We start from the raw sequence: 23,476 nt of genomic DNA, 5'->3' as shown, positions 1-23,476 counted from the left end.
ATTGACCACTACTCTCGTTGTACATGGATCTACCTATTAAAAGGACGGGATGAAGTACCACGGATAACCATGGCATTTTGCAAGATGATTGAAACACAGTTTAATAAGAAGATTAAGCAATTCAGGTCAAACAATGCTGCTGAATACTTTGAAAAATCCTTGAACTTATTCTTGGAAGATGCTGGCATACTACATCAGTCATCCTGTGCCTATACTCCTCAGCAGAATGGAGTTGCTGAGCGCAAGAATAGACATCTATTGGAGACAGCTCGAGCCTTACTATTCCAACACAAAGTCCCCAAGCAATACTGGTCTCAAGCTGTACTTTCTGCATCATATCTGATAAACCGGATGCCATCTAAGGTGTTGGGTATGAAAACCCCTTTCTCTGTTTTGTGCCCCACTCTTCCAGACTTTCCCCTTCCTCCTCGGGTCTTTGGCTGTATATGTTTCATACATGTGAAGGATCCAAAGAAGACTAAGCTAGATCCTAAGGCTACAAAGGGAATATTCTTGAGGTACTCTCCTACACAAAAGGGTTACAAGTGTTATGACCCTGTCTCCAAGAGAAAGTATGTCACCAGAGATGTGGTGTTCTTTGAGTCTCAACCCTATTTTCAGTCTTCTCAGAATCCTCTTCAGGGGGAGACTAGTGGGATGGAAGAGGATTCTCATTCTCCCTCCTTTTTTGTTCCCCTATTTACCTCGGGTCTTCCATCCTCTCCTCCTACTCCTTGTTGTGACATTCCGGGTCAACCCAGTGAGGTTCCCACTGTGCCAGTTACCTCTCCTGATGTTGCAGATGTTCTTGAAGGCTCCAGTAGGCAACAAAAAGAGATACTTACATACAACAGAAGGAAAAGGGGTCCTCAACCTCATGACAGCAACCAGTTGGACTCGGATCAATCTGTCTCTACAATCCAAGGTAATTTCAACTCTCATACTTCTGATTTGGATCTTCCTATTGCTCTCCGTAAGCCTATCCGCTCTTGCACCACCCGACACCCCATTGCTGATTTTGTTTCTTACTCACATTTATCTCTTGCCTATCACTCCTTTGTGTCTGCTCTTTCCTCTGTGCGTGTTCCTTCTAGGTACTCAGAGGCTGTGTCTGATCCAAGGTGGAAAGAAGCTATGAATGAAGAGATGAAAGCCCTAATGAAAGCAAGAACTTGGGAATTAGTGGATCTGCCAGAGGGGAAGACCACTGTTGGGTGTAAGTGGGTGTTTACTGTAAAGCACAGGGAGGACGGGTCCATTGAAAGGTACAAGGCCAGACTTGTGGCAAAGGGGTTTACTCAGAAAGAAGGGATTGACTACAAAGAAACCTTTGCCCCGGTAGCAAAGCTCAACACAATTTGGGTTCTATTGTCACTAGCAGCAAATTTTTCATGGGAACTTCATCAGCTGGATGTGAAGAATGCCTTCTTAAATGGTGACCTTCTTGAAGAGGTATTTATGGAACCTCCACCAGGCTATGACTTTAGTAGAAAGGTGTGCAAATTGAGGAAAGCATTATATGGGTTGAAGCAATCTCCCCGTGCATGGTTTGAGAGGCTCTGTGGGGCCATGAAGAAAGTGGGGTACACTCAGAGTGGTGCAGACCATACCTTGTTCATAAGGAGACAGGATAGCAAACTTACTGCACTCATTGTTTATGTGGATGATATGGTAATTACCGGGAATGACTTGGAAGAGATAAAAAGACTGAAGGAGTTTCTAGCTTCTGAATTTGAGATAAAAGACTTGGGTCATTTGAGATTTTTTCTTGGGATTGAAGTTGCCAGGTCAAGAGAGGGAATTTACATATGTCAGCGGAAGTATGTTCTTGACCTCCTAGAGGAAACAGGCATGATGGGGTGTAGGCCAGCAGATACTCCAATGGAACAGAACCATGGCCTGCAGGAATCAGTAGGGGAGGACTACTATGATAAAGAGAGATACCAAAAATTGGTAGGGAAGCTGATATTCTTATCCCTCACTCGGCCAGATATTGCTTATGCTGTGCATGTTGTCAGTCAATTTCTGCACTCTCCAAAGATTCCTCATATGAAAGCAGTTGAAAGGATTCTCAGGTACTTGAAGACTTGCCCAGGGAAGGGAATGGAAAAACAATAGAATTGAAATTGAAGCCTACACTGATGCAGATTGGGCTGGGTCTGTTGGAGACAGGAAGTCAACCTCGGGTTACTGTACATTTGTGGGAGGAAACCTGGTCACATGGCGCAGTAAGAAGCAGAATGTAGTGGCTAGATCAAGTGCAGAAGCAGAGTATCGAGCTATGGCCCACGGGGTTGCTGAACTCTTATGGCTCAGAACTCTTCTTAATGAACTTGGCATTAAGGCTGAAGGTCCTCTCAGGCTGTATTGTGACAATAAAACTGCCATCAACATTGCCAACAATCCCGTGCAGCATGACAGGACAAAACATATTGAGATTGATGGGCACTTTGTTAGAGAAAGAATTGTCTCGGGTGAACTCTGTGTGCCTTATACTCCATCTGAGATGCAAATTGCGGATGTACTGACTAAAGGGCTGGCAGCAGCAAAGTTTAGGGACATGCTTGGCAAGCTAAACATGATTGATATCCATGCTTAGCTTGAGGGGGAGTGTTGGATTGAAGTCTTTGTATGTATGAGTATTCGGCTGATAAGAGTTCTTATTAGCCTATACTTAAGTTTAAGTTGTCCTGTACTGGGCCTAATCCTGTTTAATGTTTTAAGTTGTCTGGGTGTCCCATCACTAATCAGGGGCATTCTAGTAACTTCCTGTATCATTGTACTACACCATAATATAAATAATAGTACTGTCGACTGAGGTGAGGGTTCGACATTCCTGCATCTCTTCTTCTTCTTCTCTTTTCTGCTACTTCGGCTACAGTAATTTAGCTTTCAGTTCTTGTTCCTACACTCCACAACAGAATGGAGTGGTGGAAAGGAAGAACCGTCATGTGGTTGAGGTTGCCAGATCTTCCTTTTTGCATCCCATGTTCCTAGTAAATTTTGGGGAGATGCTATCCGTATTGCTACCTTTTTGATTAACTGTATGCCTTCCCGGGTTCTGGCTTCAAAACCCCCTTTAGCCTTCTCTTTCTGAATGATGATCTCTTCTCTCTTCCTCTCCATGTTTTTGGGTGCACTTGCTATGCACATGTTCATAGCCATCAAAGGCACAAATTTGAACCTAAGGCACGTAAGTGTGTTTTTCTAGGATATACCTCCACATAGAAGGGATATTGATGTTTTGATCTGGTCATTGGCACCCACTTTGTCTCTCGGGATGTCACATTTGTTGAGTCTACTCCTTTCTTTAGTGTTCCTCTTGAGGAGGAGCAACCTGAGGAGCTCTTTGCTATGTCTCCAGCAGTTCCTCTTCTTGTTCCTTTTGAGTCATCTGCTGAGTTGTCCTCTTCTCCCACTATGACTACCTCAAGTATTCCTCCTCCTCCTCCTCCTCTTCCACTTCATCCTTCTATAATTCCCTCACATCCTGTTCTCCAAAGGTGGTACCAAAGACACAAATTTAATTTGTTGTACTTATTGTATTTTTGTTATAACTTATTGATTAATATTTATTAGAGATTTTTTGTTATAACTTATTGATTAATATTTATTAGAGATTAAACTATTATTTGAGATTATACTATTTATTGAATAAGTTAATATATTTTTAGTACTTATCGTATTTTTGTAATTATTGTTTTTTTCATTATCAATATATTTTCAATAATTGTGTATTTTTGCTATAAATTTTCAATAATTATTGGAGATTAAACTGTTGTTATTTATCAGTGATGAGACTATTAAATATATTTTCAATAATTGTGTATTTTTGCTTTAAATTTTTTATAATTATTTTGGATTAAACTATTGTTATCTATCAGAGATGAGACTATTAATTTAACTGAAATTATGAGTGTTAATGAGTTTGTTCGGTTTGGTCATAGGCTATTTGGCCAACCAAATTGACCTGATTAGGTTGGGGAGTTGGCTAGCTGAAACCGTGGTCGATTTTTTGGTTTGGTCGGTGGGTTCAAAAGATTTAAACTTAAAAATTAAATTTAATTTTAAAAATTATAGTGCAATTATTAAAAAATAAATTAAAAAATTAGATTTATGATCTAAAACATTTTAGACTAAGAAAAATGTGAAATTTCCCACTTTAAAAATTATATTTAAAATATAAAATATTAATAAAGATCCATGGTTAGGTCGTTTGATTTTGGTTGGTTTAAAAATGGCCAAAGTGAAATTGATCCAACTTGGTCGAATTGGAAAATATTTGAACCAAAGCCGACCTAAAATACTAGAAAACCGACCAACTCGGGTTGATGAATAAACCTAACTGAAATTAATTATTGTTATTTTTGTATTATAAAAAATTTAGTAAAAGTAGTATATAAAATATGAATAATTGTTAATTATTTAAAAAGTTGAAAATATAAAACAATTGTATACGCTTATGTGATTCTATTAGCGTCATTTAGTAGAACACAACTTATAGTTTTACATATTTACTTAAACCTTCCCATATATTTTACAACTTATTTACTTAATCAACCTTTCATTAAGGAGTGTTTGTTTTTCATTAGGCCCATGATTTTTTATTCCAAAAATACCCTTAACACTCTTTTTTAATAGAAAACAAAATTTACCAAATATAGCCAATTGAGTGGTTGCCTGTGTCTTGTAAAGGGAAAAAATGGTATTTTTGTTTTTTTTTTATTTTCTTTTGATTAAATTTATTTAAACGAACATTAGGGTTAACATTGTCATTTTCCATTGTCATCTAACGGAAGATTGATTAAATCCATTGCAAATTATAAGTGGTGTTTTAGTAGAATTTTAACTGTAGGTTAGATTCAATGCTTTCGCCTCCTTAAGAGGAAGGGGGGATCTCATTTTTTCTTTATTTTTAATAAAATATTTTATATTAAGAATAAAGATGCATAATATTAGTTGAAAGGGGGGGGGGGGTTGTCGAAGCAGAGCAAGACCCCCCTAAATCCCGTGCATCGCATGGGTCCCCGCTAGTTTCCTTTTATAAGCTTACTTTAAGTTCCTGCTTAGCTGGCCGCTCACTTAAGGGCATACTTGTAATTAGCTTAAGGAATGAAGATTAACAAAAGGATTAGAGAGGGGAGAGAGGAGATTATCGAACTCTTCTTCTTCTTCTTCTTCCTCTTCTTTTCTCCATCTTCTTCCTTTGTGCTGCTGTCCTCTACTTTTCTTCTACTGTTCTCTCTAATTTTAGTCAAGTTTATATCAGTTTTAGAGGACTGATTCACTTTTCACTGAAACCTTTTCTTTCCATCTAACCTGCTTCCCTTTCGCTGAAGCCTGAAACACAAATGCTTTGAGCCAATCAACCATCTCTTGGCCTTCCACTAGAACCATGACCTTTTGCATCTCCCTTATCTTCAAGCTACATGCCTACACCTTCCATTAATCCACATTTCTTTGAATAGGAAGTCTTTAGCCTCAACCTTCAGCGCTTTCCTCCGTCTTGTTGTCTCCATGAAACTTGCCTCCATCTCCTTCAAACCGTATTTTATTCAATCCTTGCAACCCCCATTAGATCTATTGTATATTGTTCCATAGAAAAGCATCCTGCCCAGTTCACCTATTCATGGTTGGGAAGAGACTGGATTTTGTATTGCTCATTTTTTTTTCATTTATTACCCTTTTGTCTCCTAAGAGTCCCAATGAACATGATGTAACCTTAAGTAGGTGGGTCATGAGCTTGCTGATCAAGGAGGCTGCCACCTTAAGAAGGAAGCACAAGTAAAGAGACCTTTGGGGTGGGGAGACCAAATCCTCTTGTCTGGCTTTAGAGGATCCAAAAAAACACTATGTAGGACATGAAGAAGTTCCAACATGGCACCAAGTTCAGCATCTCTTAAACCCCTACGAAAATCAAAATTCCAACTCAAAGATAGAGGGAAAAAGGGGGAGGGAAGAAAGTGGGAGACAACCTTATGCTTAAACAAGGAGATGGAGTATAGTGAAGGGAAAAGGTCCTTGAGAGCTGAATTACCACCCAAACGTCTTCCCAAAATAAAACAGAGTTCTCTAAACAAGCATCGTACCTGACAAAGTTAAGAAAAGGGGGCATAATATTGTGAATTGCTTTCCAAGGAGTGGTCAAAGTAGCCCAACGAATACAAATGATATCAACTTTCATGTGATTAAAGTAGTCAAATGAATTTATTTAGTTTGATGGAAACATTAATCCACCATCTAAAGTTTTCCCTTTGATGTTGCTTGACACATGCATCTATGATTCCATAATGGTTCTTAGGAATGGCAACAGGGCAGGGTAGGGACAGAGAGCCACTCCCCATCCCCGTCCCTATGAAAATCCCCATCCCTGTCCCTGCCAACGGGGACAAGGTTATCCCCACTTGTGATTTTTTATAATGTCAACCATTTTGTTTTTGTTTTTTATTTTATTAAAAAAAATAAAAATAAAATAATTAAAATTTACAATCCTACTAAAAAAGATTCAAACATATTTTAGAAAATATTAATATATAGATGTATGTGTACATATATACATATATAGATGTACGTGTGTGTGTGTAATATATATATATATATATAGCGGGGATCCCATGGGTGGGGATAGGTGTCTCTATGGGGCGGGGTTTTCTCTCCCCATCCCCGCCAACGGGGATGAAAATTTTCCCATCCCTGCCCCTATGGGGGGAAAATCATCTCCATCCCTGCCTCATTAGGGCCAGGTCCCGTGGGGATTGGGGAAATGGGGAAAATTGCCATCCCTAATGGTGCTTTATCTCTACATTTTTTGTTCTCATGCTTTACTTGTATCTTTGTATTTGTTGCTGTTTATAATTCTTATCAACTTTTGTCTTGGTTTACTGAAGATGCATATTTGTTTTCTGGGATAGGTAAAGTACTTCCAATTTCATCGAAGTTATTCCTGGGGTGGAACTGAAATAAAGGTTTGGTTTGGGAAGGTAGAAGGCCTGCCTGTCTACTTTTTGGAGCCTCAAAATGGGTAATAGAGCACTCCTGTTGTGCAATCGAATGTCCTATGTTTTTTTTTGAGAAAAAAGTCCTATAATTTTATTTGTTGCAATTGTTTATTTTTTACCCGTTTCTTATATTTTTTTTCAAGCTTTATTTACATGGTTCTTGGTATAACATACAATTTTTTTCCTAACCAGTAACTAGATCAAGGGAATTTAACTGAAAGGAGAAAAAAGGAAATGAGAAACAAATACATGTTAGAACAAAGACAGAAAAAAGAAAACAGAGAAAAATGAAAAAAGACGCTTGGCAAGTACCCTGTGTCAATCACCCTCTAAAACCAGAAAAATACAAGGCCTAGTCTGGAACTGATGTACCCCAAGCTAATTCAGAATTCTCTGTTCCACTCCTAGTGCATAAACCAGGTGATACCCCTGCACCAAAGAGAGAAACAGCCCAAACCAAGGAAGGATCCATGACCTGCTGGATCTGAATAAACTTGCAACTGCTGCCCATCAAAGTTTCTAAAAGTTCCTTCTGCATGGTGGTCTTCAGGTCTTTGATTATTCAATAATTACCCATCAAAATTCAGTTTCATTGCTCCCTGTAAAGGTAGGGGACTGAATTTGATGAATAGTATAACTGGACAGTGGACACTGATGACAAAGCCAGTAGGCTACCCTTATGGTTATCAGGTCCATTACTGCTTCTTCAATTCTACCACCTGAGAATAATTCTTAATTGAGCCATAGATCATCTTAAAGAATTTTAGCAATGAGAAAAAATAAATCTTCTTGAGCAATGGAGGAGAACTCTGTGGCAATCGTACGCTGGAGGAGAGCTCTAAAACTCGAAGCAAAAAATTTCTTGTTCGAGGAGAGGAAGATCAAGGGGAAGCAGAGTCTGAAGATTAGGGAACCAAACTGTCAACAGTTCTGTTGGTAGGGGTTGAGGCGAAAGAATGGTTTAGAGGCTTCATTACAAAAGCTTGTTTTGAAGGAAAATCAAGTAGTCGGAAAGATCTTCCCATTGATGCTGGGAGAAGATATATGGTCAAAAGTAAAAGAAATGCAAAATGTGCCTTTAACGCCCTCTCTGAGTTCTTTGACAAGGGGAAGAAGCAACAGGTCTGCTTCCTGGAAGGTAGAAAGAGTAGCTGCTGGCAGATGGTGGTTAAGACCTTGGGTGAATATCTGCATAAACTGAACATACCACAAGTGAAGAACCTTAGTGACAAAGTGGAGAGTTCTAAGCCAGGAGGGAACTCTGAGAAGTTAGAGCAGGATCCCTAGTCTGTAAATTGTGGTGAAAAGATTGAGTAGAAGTCCTTGACCATGTCACAATCCTGTAGTAAAGCCGACGGTGATTGGAGTTTCAGAAAAAGGAGATTGGCCAAGCAAGTTTGTGATTGAAGCAAGGCAACCGGTTAGTGAAACCCTACCCCACTTGCTCTTATCTTGCTCTTTTGTTTCTTGTATCTGGGAAATTGTTTGTTCTTTCTTTGGATGCAGATGGGCTCTCCTAGCATTCGGTTTTTTTGGTTCAAAACCAAACCAAAAAACCGATTTAATAAAATAGCAAACCGAACCGAAACCGAAATATGTAAAAACCGATTAAACTGAATCGAATTTTTTTTTGGTTATTTCGAATATTTCGATTAAAACCGAAATTAAGTCAAGCCTTCTGTGTTCTATCAAAAACAGAGAAGAAGAAGAAGAAGAAATCGGTTTTTACAAAATAACCGAATAGTAAAAACCAGTTAAACCGAAACCGAAATTTCGGTTTTAACTGAATTATGCTCACCCTTTCAGCCCCTCCTTCCTGAGGCAACAGAAGAAAAGAGGAAAGTGCTCATGGAAGGCAGCAAGAGCTGCTGTGGTATGGACTATATGGGAGGAAATCAAAGACTCTTCTCTGAGAAAAGTAAATTAAAGGAGGAAGTCATTGAAGCCATACAAAGAGATGTACCCAAAGAAGTTGTGAGAGTGGAGTGGAAGTCACCTGCACTAAACAAACTAAAACTAAACTTTGATGAGAGTTCCTTTGGTAACCCGGGAAGGGATAGGGGGTGTGATTAGAAATTATCTAGGTGAAGTTGTGTCACTATTCTCAGGACCAATAGGTATTGGTGACTCAATACAGGCTGAATCTCTGGCTCTACTTCAAGGTTTAAAGATGGCTGAGCAGATTGGTACAACAGATTTAGAAATAGAAGGAAGACTCACTACTGGTCATTTCTTGGGCTAAAAACATCACATCAGAACCTTGGAAGCTCAAACTTATATACAGAGAAATTGACATAATTGCAAGGTGGGTCAAAAGGACTGCAAATGGGTTGGCAGACACCCTCGCAAAACAGGGGGCAAATAGATCTACCATGTACTGGGCAGAACTGTAACTGTTTTGTATGTGTTTGCAGATTGGATTAATGTATTCTGCAACCTATAACTTTTGTAATTCAATATTTCTCTGTTATCAATAAAAGTCTTTTAGCTGATAAAAAAAATAAAAAGAAAGAAGGTAGCTCAGATCTTGATTAAAAAACTGATCTTACAAAATATGTTTGTACTAATGTCCTTTGATAGCTGCAGAGCTCTGTTCGATCTTCTTGAAAATAAAGCAGATTTTTTAGCCTTGACTATTACAGATATTATTGGAGCCTTTGCCATTATTAGATGCACTCTATCCTCTAATTCCAAGGTTTTCTCAATTATGGATGGAGTGGTAGTACATGTTCTTGGGCTACCATTTCACCTTTGGAACAGAGAGGTAGCAGAATCAATTGCGGTTATATGTCAAGCCCGTCTTGATGGTGTTTTCTGAGATCTTCATTCTGCAGCCTTGCTACTCAGTGGTGTTAAGCCTGAGGATATACCCAGGAAAGTAGAGATAAGAGTTGATGGTGTCTTCTTGTCGGTCTGGTTGGCTTCCTCCATAGAAGCCAAACTGTGGAGGGAAGCTCACAAGGTAGAGGATGAACAGGTGGAGGTTCAGGTATTACATGGAAGATGGGGGTTGGAAATTCTGCAAAGTTTGGAAAACTACACGAAAATAGGCATGCAAGGTTTGGGTGCCTCTAAAGTAATGCAAGAAGAGGAAATTCTAAGGCATGTGGAACAAGGAATATGCCTTGTTGCTGATAGGTCATATGCTCAGGTAGTTGAATGTGGTGCCAAAATGGGTAGTTCAAAATCGGTGAGCTAGTGGGAATTCCTTGACCGGATGTTGGAACCGATGGGTCAGACTGGTGGATCTGGACAGGACGGTCGGACCCAACCTCTTGTTGGGGGGCCCAAGGGGTTGGGCCGGAACTACTAAATGTTAAAATTGGGCCGAGTGTAGGTCCAGTTTTAGAAGTTAAGTCGGCACTTGCATCTTTAAAGGGTCACATGCTAGGGGAAAAGGAGTTGATAGACGATAAGAAAAGTCTATCTTTGTAGAGAACACTGATGTGGTCCCCACTGTACCGTGCTCGTATGACTGTAGTTAGCAGTTAGTTATTTCAGTTGTTAGTTGGTAGTTATTTCAGTTTATAATTATTAGTTTCTTTTTATTTTTGCCATGTAAGCAGTAAGGGTAATTCAGCCCTTTTACTTTTATTTGAGAATTAATATAAATTGTAAGAGTGGGGCGGCATTTATTTGGCTCTCCCTTTTCTAAATCTCTTCTCTGAATTCTTCTTCTCTTCTCTTCTCTTATCTTCTCTTTTCTCAATCTTTCTTTGTTAATTGGACATTAAACCTAGGACTGATTGTAGTCCTATTCGACTACATGGTATTAAAGCCAACTTGGGAATTCTTATGATAGTCTAATATGGCCAACTACATAAGAACTTCCTAGGGTTGGAAGTTTAAGCAGAGATATGATCATCGGCTGGTTCTTGGAGGTTGCTGGCAGTGTGCAATTGATGCCCGAGGACTTGTAGAACCTTGGAGAATGTTCAGCGATCAGGAAAAAGCAGAAGAAAGGAAGCAATCTCAGTTTTAGGGTTCCAATCTTGGTTTGAAGGTGGTGGCTGATTTTTTCTGGGTAAGATAGTATCTTTTCTTAAGATCGAACCTAGAAAGTTTTTCTTTTTATCAGTCTGGGAGGTGTGGCTGGGAGATTTTGAGTTTTCTCCTCAGTTTTTTAGGGTTTTCTTCTGACGTACGACCAATTTTAGGGTTTCTAGGACTGAAACCCTAAAGATTTGTTTGTTGCCAATTCTAGGGCATTGCTTTAGACCTGTTCAGCTTTCAAGAGTGGGTTGTTCTGCACTCTGAAGATTTATCAAGTCTGTTTTCTCTTTTCTGGGTGGTGGCCGAACCTTCTAGGTCGGCTGTTTTGGCCTATTTGAGTTGTAAGAGTTGTGTTTTGACCTATCAACTGAAAAGGGCTGACAGCAATGGAGTTTAAGAACCAAGGGGAAAATTTTTTGGGGGCTGGTGGTACTGGTAGCATGCCTGAGAACAGTTTTCAGATTACCACTGTCAAGTTTGATGGATCAAATTACTTGGAGTGGGACCAATCAGCCATGATGGCCATTGGGGGTAGAGGAAAACTGGGTTATTTGTTGGGGGATGTGAAGGAATCACCCAAGGAGGACCAAATATATGCCAAATGGGTTCAGGAGAACTATTTGGTTATGACATGGTTGTGCAGCTCCATGCAGCCACATATAAGCCGAAACAACTTATGGGCAAAAACAGCTAAGGAAATTTCGGATATCATGAAAGAGACCTATCCCAACCCCTTAATGTTGCTAGGACTTATGAGCTGAAATTTGAAGTAAATAACCTTAAGCAAGGAGAGAAGCCAGTCTCGGTTTATTTTTCCACCTTGAAATCTTTATGGCATGAAATTGATCATTTAGAAACAATTGAGTGGGACTGTATCTTGACTAGGGCCATTCATTGGTTAAGAATTATGGACTTATTTCATACATTCTCCTTTGATGATTTTTAGAGAAATTGGATAGCGGTGGTTAACAACCATACAAGGAAGGACAGGGAATCTGCAGTGTAGATGCCTCTGCTTGAAGGATGGGCAAAGCTGAACTTTGATGGAAGCAACCAAGGAAACCTAGACCCATTGGGGATAGGAGGGGTGCTGAGAGATAAGGAGAGCAAAATATTATCATTGTTTTCAGGCTTGTGAGAATAGGAGATTCCAATAGAGCTGAGATGTTAGCAGCGGTACAAGGTATTCAGATTGCAGAACAATTAGGAGTTCAACACTTGGTAGTTGAAGGGGACTCTAAGATTGTTGTGAGATGGCTGATAGACCCAACTTCAACTATGTGGTGACACAAAGACCTATTAAGGAAAGTCAACTGGCTCACAAGAAACATGAATGTTACCTCTCTTTGGGTGGAAAGATCAGCAAATACCTTAGCAGATGGGTTAGCTAAGTAAGGGGCTTCAAGGGAACATTTATTTTGGGCTGCTTTGTAATTTTATTTCTAGTTATTTCTATTTTTACTTTGATGTAATACTTGCTAGAAGAGGTAACAACTCGTGCCTCCTATATTGCCTCATATTTCTAGTTTAATAAATTATATTCATTCATAAAAAAAAGTTTGAAGGATGCACAAACTTATAGAAAGCAAGTTGAAACTAATAGCGTGTTTGAGAAACAATACCTGGGAGCTAGTTGATCAACCTAAAGGGAAGAAACCGGTTGGATGTAGATGGGTGTTTACTGTGAAGCATAATGCTGATGGTTCCATTGAAAGGTATAAGGCCCGATTAGTTGCAAAAGGATTTACTCTGACATATGGTATAGACTACTTGGAGACTTTTGTAGCAAAGATGACCACTATCAGAGTTTTATTATCTTATGCATCTAGTTACTCTTGGCCTTTGTTTCAGATGGATGTTAAAAATGCCTTCCTCAATGGAGACTTACAAGAAGAAATTTACATACAGTTGCCTCCTGGATTTTATAGTGCAGAGACAGGAAAGAAGGTTTGTCGGCTGAATAAAGCCTTGTATGGACTAAAACAGCCCCCCAGAGCTTCGTTTGATAGATTTAGACAAGCTCTTGAAAAGTTTGGCTATGTGCAGGCCCAGTCAAATCACTCTTTGTTTATTAAGAAATTGGATTCTTTCTTAACTCTGCTTGCTGTATATGTGGATGATATTGTAGTGACAGGGAGTGATAACTGTGAGATTGAGTCTCTTAAGCAACTTTTTCATCAAGAGTTTGAGGTAAAAGACCTGGGAGAGCTATGGTACTTCTTGGGTATTGAGGTAGTTCGGTCCAAGCATGGGATTTTTGTTTCTCAGAGGAAGTATAATCTTGATTTGTTGAAGGAAACAGGAAAGTTGGGTGTTAAGCTTGCTGACACACCTATTGAACAGAATCACAGGATCAATGCAGAAGGTGGAGAGCCTCTTGAAGATAAATCTATGTTCCAACGGTTAGTTGGAAAACTCCTCTATCTTTGTCTCACATGAACGGACATCAGCTACGCAGTTAGTGTTGTTAGTCAGTATATGCACTCTCCTAGAACTACTCACCTACTTGTAGTTGAGAGGATATTGGCATATTTTAAGAGGTATCCAGGCAGAGGTGTACAATTCAAGGATAATAATCACATGAAGATAGAAGTTTACACAGATGCTGATTGGGCTAGGTGTGTTGATGATAGGTCTACCTCTGGATATTGTGCTTTTGTAGAAGGCAATCTTGTCTCCTGGGGGAGTAAGAAACAAAATGTTGTTTCTCGTTCCAGTGCAAATGGTGTGGCTGAAATACTATAGTTGAAATCTCTATTTGAGGAGTTGGGTATTGCCTATGAGAAACCCCTAATGTTGTACTGTGATAATCAGGCTGCTATTAATATAGCCCATAATCCAGTATAACATGACAAAACTAAGCATATTGAAGTGGACTGACATTTTATTAGAGAAAGGGTTGCATCTCAAGAAGTATGTCTTCAGTATATCACCTCCAACATGCAGCTTGCAGACCTTCTCACCAAGGCTGTTTCAAAATAGAAGTTAGAAGCAGATCTATGCAAGTTGGGAATGACGAACATCTATTCCCAACTTGAGGGGGAGTGTAGAGAACACTGATGTGGTCCTCACTGTTCTGTGCTCGTATGACTGTAGTTAACAATTAGTTATTTCAGTTGTTAGTTGGTAGTTATTTCAGTTTATAATTATTAGTTTCTTTTTATTTTTTGCCATGTAAGCAGTAAGGGTAATTCAACCCTTTTACATTTATTTGAGAATTAATATAAATTGTAAGAGTGGGGTGGCAGTTAATTGTCTCTCCCTTTTCTAAATCTCTTCTTTGAATTCTTCTTCTCCTCTTCTCTTCTCTTCTCTTCTCTTTTCTCAATCTTTCTTTGTTAATTGGACATTAAACCTAGGACTGATTGTAGTCCTATTCGACTACAATCCTCTTATTCTTTGAGCTCTTCTTGTCAAGCGACTGTTCGCTTGCCATCCTCTATCGCTAGAAGATTGTTGCAATGAGTTCTCTCAAAACATATTGATTGTGTCTCGCCAGAAAGACGGAACCCTAGAGGTATCAAACTTCAAATGAAGTGATTTAGACGCGGTAGGAAGGGCTTCTCTCTCAGACGATTAAGAGCCAAGTGATATTGATTCAAACGACACTCTAAGTCTTGGGAGTGTAGATTCAAATCATTCAACAAGTCTACTGGAAGTAGATAGTTTTGGAACTGAGATTCTCTTCATAGAGGAAGAGGTAGGAGGTTTAAAGGAAAATGGGGAAGAGGCCGTAACCTTGGGTGGTCGTGTCTTAGTCAAGAACATAACAAAGATTGCAAAAGGGGGTCAAGGAACACCTATTTCAACTAGGAAGTCTATTCCGTTAGCACAATTTCGACAGGACTTTAGTATGGAGAAGGAAGACACTTCTAGGAAGGTTTGCAATGTTATACCTAAAGGGGGTTAGTAGTAGTGAGATGAGTCTTTTGCAAAAGAAGAAGCAAAAGGAGGAGTTGGAAGAAATTTGGAACCAGATTTGTGCCTTATTGGAAGAGTACAAGAGGAAGGAAGAGGAAATTGAGTCGCCTAATAAGATTGATGGGGGGAGGAGAGAGGAAGAAACTCTAGATAGGAGAGGTCAACCCACAAATCCTCACGATGGGAAATAGCAGAAAGGCGAGGGTGAGCCTGTAAGTTTGAAGGACCAGAAAAGAAAGAGAAAAAAGAAAAAGAGATTGGAGGTGGAGAGGTTAATTTCTAATGTTGAAGGAGACACTAAGTTTAGTGGCAGAGGGGAGAGGAGGGCTCCTTATTGAGGAAGCCTCAGTCTAGAGTGGGGTCTATTGTTAGTGTATGATTGACTGAAGATTATCAGTTAGAATGTAAGGGGCTTAGGGAGTGCAAGGAAAATGAGGGTGATTAAGGACCTCCTGAGGAGAGAGAGAGAGAAACTTGACATAGTGTTGTTACAAGAGACCAAATTAGCAAAATTAGAGAGGAGATGGGTGAGAAGTGTGTGGAAATCTAGAGGAGTGAATTGGACCTCAGTTCCGTCTTGAGGGGCTTTTGGAGGTTTAGTTATTATATGGAGAGAGGGTGTGGTGGAAATAGTAGAGAAACTCATAGCAAGGTTTTCTGTGTCTGAAAATCTGGATGATGGTTTTACTTGGGTCTTAACTAATGTATACAAGCCAAATAATTATATAGAGAAATGAATTGTGGGAGGAATTGTATGGATTAAATGGACTATGGGATGGCCCTTGGTGTTTAGGGGGGTGATTTCAATGAATTCATCAATACTTGTGGGTTAAAAGAGATTTCCTTTCTACAAGCCAATTTCACTTGGTCCAACTTTTAGGAAAACCCACTTTGTTCCATACTGGACAAATTTCTTTTCAATGAAGGTTGGGGAAACCATTGGAGAGATTTGATGGCTAGGGCTCTACCTAGAGTAACATCTGATCATTGCTCTATCAAGTTAGGCCCGAAGATCTTAGGATCAGGACCTTGCCCTTTTAGATTCAAAAACATGTGGTTGAATCACCCTGATTTTGTGCAGAAAGTGGAAGAATGGTGGAATGAAGACTTAGGAGGGGTCAAGTGGCTGGGAGTCAAATTTCATAAAAAACTAAAGAGGCTAAGGTCCCAAGATAAAAGAGTGGAATAAGGACCACTTTGGCATACTAGAGGAACAAAAGGCATCATTGCTAGCAAGGGTTAAGGAGCTTGATTTTAAAGAATCCCAAGGAACTTTGGATGAGCACGGAAGAGGAATGAGAAGAAAGCTCAAGGAGGATTTAGAAGAAGTTTTATTGAGAGAAGAGATATCCTGGAGGCAAAAGTCTAGACATAAATGGATAAAGGAAGGGGATGGGAATACAAAGTACTTTCATGTTTTAGCTAATGGAAGAAAGAGAAAGAACTTTATGGCAAAATTGGAAATTGAGGGTGAAGAGGTAACAAATCAAGAAGAAATTGCAAGGAGATTTGTGGTTCATTTTAAATCCCTGTTGAGAAATCCTTTGTATAACATATCTAGGGTGGAAGGAGTTGAGTGGCTAAGGTTATGCGAGGACATTGTCAGCTGGTTGGAGAGAGATTTTGAAGAGGAGATAAAATAGGTAGTGTTCCTCATGGATAGATCAAAAGCCCCTGGTCCAGATGGTTTTACCATGGCTATCAAGACTGTTGGGATGTGGTGAAGGGAGACTTAGTTGGGGTCTTTAGGGAGTTTGTAGAAAGACATTTAGTGAGCCTAGGAGTCAATGCCACTTTCGTAGCCTTAATTCCGAAAAAGATAGATGTGGAACACCCTATGGATTTTAGGCCGATTAGCCTGGTGACTAGTATCTAGAAAATCTTGGCTAAAGTTTTGTCTTTGAGGCTTAAAGCAGTAATACCTCCTTTACAAGCTCAAGGGGCCTTTCTGCAAGGGAGACAAATTTTTGATCAAATACTAATTGCCAATGAACCTGTGGAGGAAATGAGGAGATCAGACCAACAAGGTGTTGTCTGTAAATTGGATTTAGAAAAGGCATATGACTTAGTGGATTGGAGCTTCTTGATTGAGGTCCTGAGGAATTGTGGTTTTGGTGATAGGTGGTGCAATTGGACGAAGGGCTATATTAGTTCTTTTCATTTTTCAGTCCTAGTAAATGGTATGGTTAAGGACTTCTTTCCAGCCATTGGAGGATTATGGCAGGGTGACCCCCTTTTCCCCTTTCTCTTTACTCTAATAGCAGATGTGTTCAGTAGGCTACTCTCAAAGGTAGACGGGGAATAGGCAATTAGAGGTTGGAGGATAGGAAGAAATAGAATCCTAGTGACCCATCTCCAGTTTGCTAATGATATTATTATTTTTAGTGAAGGGGTCTCTAATTGAAAATAAATCTGGACAAGAGCTGCGTAGTAGGGATTAACTTAGATGAAGGGTTTATTGAGTCTGTGGCAAAGTGCTTAAGTTGTTATGTAGCTTCTTGGCCCTTGTCTTATCTTGGGCTTCCCCTAGGGGCTAATCTGAAAGAGAGCTGTTTTTGGATTCCAATCCTAGAGAAATTTGGAAAAAAGGCTAGAGTAACTTTGCTTAAAGCCACTCTAGCTGGTTTATTATCTCTTTGTGTTCAGGATACCCTCTTGGGAGGCAAAGAAATTGGAGAAATTAATGAGGGTGGGGAAGAGAAAAAGGATCAGTTAATAAGATGAGAGATAGTTTGTAACTTCGTAGGAGAAAAGAAGAGGGTGGGTTGGGGTTAGGGAATTTGTCTCTAAAGAATGTAGCTTTGTTAGGTAAGTGGTTGTGGAGATGGCCTTCGGAAAGAGAGAAGTTGTGGCATGAGGTAATAGCTAGTATTCATGGCTGTTTGGAGAACGGTTGGAATGCTGGAGTTTCTTGTCGGGCTACTTTGACCACTCCTTGTAAAGCAATTCACAGTATCTTGCCCCTTTTTCTGAACTTTGTTAGGTATGATGCTTGTTTAGGGAATTCTGTTTAATTTTGGGAGATGTTCGGGTAGGTATTTCAGCTCTCAAGGACCTATTCCTTTCTCTATACTCCTCGTTTAAGCATAAGGTTGTGTCCCACTTTCTTCCTTCCCTTTTTTCCCCTCTGGCTTTGAATTGGAATTTTGGCTTCCATAGGAGTTTAAGAGATGCTGAACTTGATGTTGTATTGGAACTTCTTCATGTCCTAAATAGTGTTTGTTTGGATCCTCTAAAGCCAGACAAGAGAATTTGGTCTCCCCACCCCAAAGGCTTCTTCACTTGTGCTTCATTCTTTAAGGTCCTTTGTTCTTCCCCTGCTCAAGGTGTCTGTCCAGTTAAGGAGTTTTGGACTAGACCTATTCCCTCCTAAGGTTATTCTGTTCTACTGGGAAGTGCTTCATGGGAAGATCAATACATTAGACTGTTTGCAGAAGAAAAAGCCTTTCATGTAATTATCCCCTAACTAGTGTATTCTTTGCAAAGCTAATGGTGACGATTGCTTCCACTTACTAACTTCCTGCTCTTTTGCTGTTGTTATTTGGGATTAGATTTTTGTCTTGTTTGGATGTAGGTGGAACCGGCATTCTGATGTAAGTCTGCTTTTTGACCCGTCGACCTTTGTGTGGCCCCACTAGAAGAGGGAGGACTATGTGGAAATGTATTAGAGCTGCTGCACCTTGGACAATTTGGGAAGAAAGAAATGCAAGTCTTTCAAGAAAAGGAATGAAGTCTCTTACTTGACAAGGAATGTATCCTAACAAGGGCGATTAACTGGCTGAAAACTTTGGATTTTTTTTCTGCTGTGTTTCCTTTGATTACTTTTGGAGAAGCTGGTCAGCAGTGGCAAACAGCTCCTCTAGGAAAGAAAAGGTCATTGTAGATTGGACTCCGTCACCTCAAGACTGGGTTACACTGAATTTTGGTGGTAGTAGTCAAGGAAATCCTGGCCCCTCAGGCATAGGAGGAGTTTTAAGAAATAAGACAACAACATCTTGGCCTTGTACTCTGGTCCAGTGGGAATAGGAGATTTAGTCAAGGCTGAACTATTGGCAGCTCTACAAGGTATTCAGATAGCAAATCAAATAGGAGTGGCCCGAGTGGGGCATCTCCTAATTGAAAGAAGCATTAATACATATTTCTAGACTATTATCTTATTCCCAACCATTATATAAAGCTAAGAAACTAAGATCAATAACAAATTAGTAAATGATGATTTACTGATTTATTATGCATTTTGATGTTTTTACAAGGTTATCTGATATTTTCTTTTCTTTTTTTTAATTCTGATTTATTATAAATTCTAATATATTTATTTCATATTAGTAAATAGAAATGCATTTATTCTGATTTTTAAATATTAAAGTTATAATACATTATATTTTATTATAAATTTAATAAACTGATTCTCCTTTTTGTAGTATTAAGATTATGATAAATTCTGATTTCTTATAAAACTTAATGAATTTATTATGATTTTTAATACTAAATTTATAATAAATTATGATTTAGTATAGAATTTAATAAATTTATTCTCATTTTTTTATATTAAATTTAGAATATGAGTTATTATAAAATTTAATAAACATTTTCTGATTTTAATAAATATTTTAAAAATACTAACTACTTAATATTTTATTACTTGAAAAATATTTTATGTTTTATATTATAAAGTAATTAATTCATTCTTTTGTTTTTATTTTTTGTTAATTCTTTTTATAAATATTTTATTTGAAATATTAAATAGAAATTATTAATGGAATAATTTATATTAATATACTATATTATATTAATATAATATACTAATATATTATATTATTAATGTACATTAGTCGACATCCTGTCAACATAATAGGAAAAGCTGCCTTTTTTTTTTTGGTTATTTGGACCGATTTGGTTGACATTTCCGAAATATAGGAAATGTCGACCGAAATAATGTAATTTTTATATTACCATCCATTTTCATGTCGATGAGCCTTGACATTGACATATGTCGAGCCACATTAGCGAAATTTCGCAACATTTGAAACCATGATCTAAATGGCTTTAGATGAGAAAGCACCAAACTAGGATGGTTGTGGGAGGAATGGAGAAGGGCACTGAAGAAGGAAGCTAGAGAGAAGAATCCTTGGGAATCATAGTCCAAATCATACCATCAAAACCAGATCAAACAAGGAGCATCCCTTACAACAGAAGAAGGCAGAATGAAGACACCTACATTCCCCATGGTCCACCAAGCCCCTTTTGGAAGCTGAAATTCCAAGAGATCCTACCATGAGATTCACATGCAGCAAATGCAATTGGGTGTTTCTGAAATTGGAAATGAGAGAGTCTAGGGAATTTCTATTTCATGGTAGAGTTTCCCACCATAAGTCCTCTTAGAATTTTCCTCCTTAGTAGAACTACCATGGTGGACAAATTTAAAGAAAGGAGGGGATGGAATGTATAGATTTCCAGAGTTAAGATGTCAAGCATGTCTAAAAACCTGCATCTGATCCATTTGGGTTGGTGCCATGGAATTATCTTTATTACATGATGCTCTTCATGACTTACAAAAGGTTACTAGACTAGATAATAAATATATAAGCTTGGATCTGGGTAGAACACTGTAAAGGGATTTGGGGCTCGCAAACTTTTTATTTGTCTTTTACTTGGAGAATTGAAACTCATCGTTCAATTCTTGCTATAGAGATATGCCTGAGCTGAAATTAAATTTCCACAATAGCGATTCATATCTTTATCTTCTTATAGATGTCTGGATATTTTTGTAGGAAATAATTTTATCTTTTGTTTTTTACCAATTAGTTTACATATTGCCTTTGGATTTTAGATAATGTATTAAATTTGTGACACACTTCTCTCTTGTGCAGATTATTTTCGGCAGGGTGCATATATGGATGTAGGAATGATGGGCAGAGATTTGGCTTCTTTTGCCATGCTGCGCTTGAGTTCCTTCTCCAAAGTGGATTTCATCCTGTGAGTAGCATAATCCTTTTAGAATGCTGTAATGGATATTCTCAATATTACTTTCAATTGGATTCTTTGTTTGCATAATGGTAAATAGAACTTGAGACACTATACATGGGCGTTAAAGATATCTTTATATATTGTTGGGCTCTTCTTGTTACAGTGGGCTCTAATGTACACTGTTTTTTTGGATGTTAGGTTCTTTAGAATCTGTTTTTTGGGTCCTTCTAGTCTCTGCCTCCCTTCAATGAATCTTTTATATCTTTCTTTTTACCTACTATAATGTTTTGTTAATCCATAAAAAATAGCCTTTTGTATGCAGTTGAAAATTGAAAGATGGTATAAATAATTTACTTTTACCATCATTGAAGCCGTATTTTTTAGAAGAGAAACAAAGAGAAAAATCTTTCAGGTGCCAACCCGAGTAACTCTACAAGCTCTTTAGGCAAGGTTTAAAATATTGGTGGAAGTAGAAGAAAATACTGGGGGGCCTTTGAAGGATAGCAAGGCAGATAGTTTGAATTCTGGTGTTCCTGTTAATGGGGCTGAGGGGGAGAAAGACGACAATCTTCAGAGTGAAGCAAGGACATCACATAACAGTGGAAGTTTCCAGGCAGCAAAGCAAGTGTTTGAGAAAAACACTGTCCTAGAGCTTGAAAGGATTAATGAAATTCAGGAAAAAAGAAAGAAAGAATTACGTGGATCCTCCTAATGTGGTTAAAAGGTTTAGGCATAAAAAATTTAACAGATCTGTCCCAGTGACAAAGGTGTTTGCTAGACTGAAGGGGGGGGGGGGCTCTTTGGGGTTGGAATAAATAAAAGGATCAAGAAGACAAAAGGAATTGACAAGAAAAAGGAGGTTGCTAACAATCTTGATGGAGGTTAGGGAAGGGTGTCTTTTGTTCCTTAGGGGGCAGGTGGTTCAGATAGTGAGTGAAAGCTGAAATGCTGTAGCCGAAGTAGCAGAAGAGAGAAGGAGACCAAGAGATGCTGAGAATGTCAAACTGAATAGCCCAGTCGACAGTACTATTATTTATATTAGAGTATAGTACAATGTTACAGAAAAAGACTGGAATGCCCCTGATTAATGATGGGACAGACAACTTAAAACACTTGTTATGAAATTATAGGCTGTAAATATGTAGTATTAGTCCAATTAGGAATAGCTTGACTATAGGAATTATTCTTTCTTTGATTTTCTTCCTATTTTAGTATCTACAAGGCTGTATGATTTTCTTCCTTTTTTGTATCTGCAAGGCTGTATGATTTTCTTCCTTTTTAGTATCTACAAGGCTGTATATATATGTACTATTTTCTCAATTGAAAGACATCAATTTCTTCCAATTATTGTTCTATCACATGGTATCAGAGCTGGAGACACCAATTCCAGTCTGAAACTAATTTATGGTTTTCTTCCCTCTGCTGCCCAAGTGAGCAGCTTTGAATTCTTTACGTTGCCCAAGTGAGCAGCAGTTGCGATCTCTAGGTCACCCATTCCGAGTGACATCTGCATCTCACCGCCCCTACCAGTGGAAGCGGAATCCCAGATCGGCCTACCCACCTTCACCGGTCTCTTTTCCGACGATCGCCTCAACCTCGGTGTTACTCCTGTGGTGTTTGTTTGCCCATCAGGAAAGTCTTTTCTCTCTGTTCTTTTTTTATACAGTTGATATTTTGGTGTTGCCAGTTGTGGTTTCTTGATGTTTGGGTGTTGCATCTGCTGCCGATTCTATTTAAGTGTGTTTTATTGGCTTTGCTGGTTGTTAAAAGTTTATTTTCCTGTGTTTATGATGGCGGTTGAACAAAAGAACTTGGCTATGCCTATTGTTATCCCCATTCTGTCTAAAATCATTGAACAAAAACTAAACGGAACTAATTATTTAGACTAGAGTAAGACTGTTCGTTTGTATTTACGGAGTATCTCTAAGGACAACCATCTGACTAAGGACCCTCCTACTGATGAGACCCGCACTGAATGGCTAAGGATTGATGCTCAATTGTTTTTGCAAATCCGCAATTCTATTGAGAATGAGTACGTTGGTCATGTCTCTCACTGTGCGTTTGTAAAAGAATTAATGGAATATTTGGCTTTTTTGTTCTCTGGTAAAGAAAATATTTCCCGTATTTTTTATGTTTGCAAGACATTTTGTCGGGCTGAACAACAGGATCAGTCTCTTCAGACCTATTTCATGAATTTCAAACGCACTTATGAGGAATTGAACGCCTTGTTACCTTTCAGTACTGATATCAAAGTTCAGCAGACTCAATGTGACAGATGTGCTATTATGAGTTTTCTGGCTGGCCTTAATCCTCAATTTGATGGTGCTAAGTCACTGATTTTATCTAATCCTGAGATTACCTCTTTAAAAGAGGTCTTTACTAAGGTCCTTCATACAGATACTGGTTCCCATACCTCACCTATACAACAACCTAGTGCACTTGTCAGTCAGAATAGTGGATCAACTGGCCGGTCTCGTTCTCAGAATAGTAGCAGAGGTGGTAGTAATAGTGGTCGGAATACTAGAACTCAGGCCACAGGGGGAGTAGTTTGCTACTATTGTCATGAACCAGGACACACTAAAAGGACTTGCCAGAAA

The 23,476-nt window shown here is 38.7% G+C and overlaps 1 protein-coding gene across 4 annotated transcripts in view; it reads left to right on the top strand.

Annotated features, from left to right (window-relative positions):
• The window catches only part of SS3 (starch synthase 3), a 74,492-nt gene that overhangs the window by 26,595 nt on the left and 24,421 nt on the right, over positions 1–23,476 (top strand). For all 4 annotated transcript variants that reach the window (XR_016085424.1, XR_016085423.1, XM_010280374.3 and 1 more), the window contains exons 8-9: positions 6,912–7,021; positions 20,783–20,888. Coding sequence is in view for 2 of the 4 variants with exons in the window: in XM_010280374.3 (XP_010278676.1) it covers positions 6,912–7,021; positions 20,783–20,888 (216 nt within the window). In the remaining 2 variants the exon portion in view is untranslated. The remainder of the gene's footprint in view (positions 1–6,911; positions 7,022–20,782; positions 20,889–23,476) is intronic.

The sequence above is a fragment of the Nelumbo nucifera genome, chromosome 1 (genome assembly GCF_055504915.1).
Source record: "Nelumbo nucifera cultivar China Antique chromosome 1, China Antique-T2T, whole genome shotgun sequence".
Classification (NCBI taxonomy): Eukaryota; Viridiplantae; Streptophyta; class Magnoliopsida; order Proteales; family Nelumbonaceae; genus Nelumbo; species Nelumbo nucifera.
The sequence above is the reverse complement of the archived record's forward strand: the minus strand, read 5'-3'. Positions and strand labels throughout refer to the sequence as shown.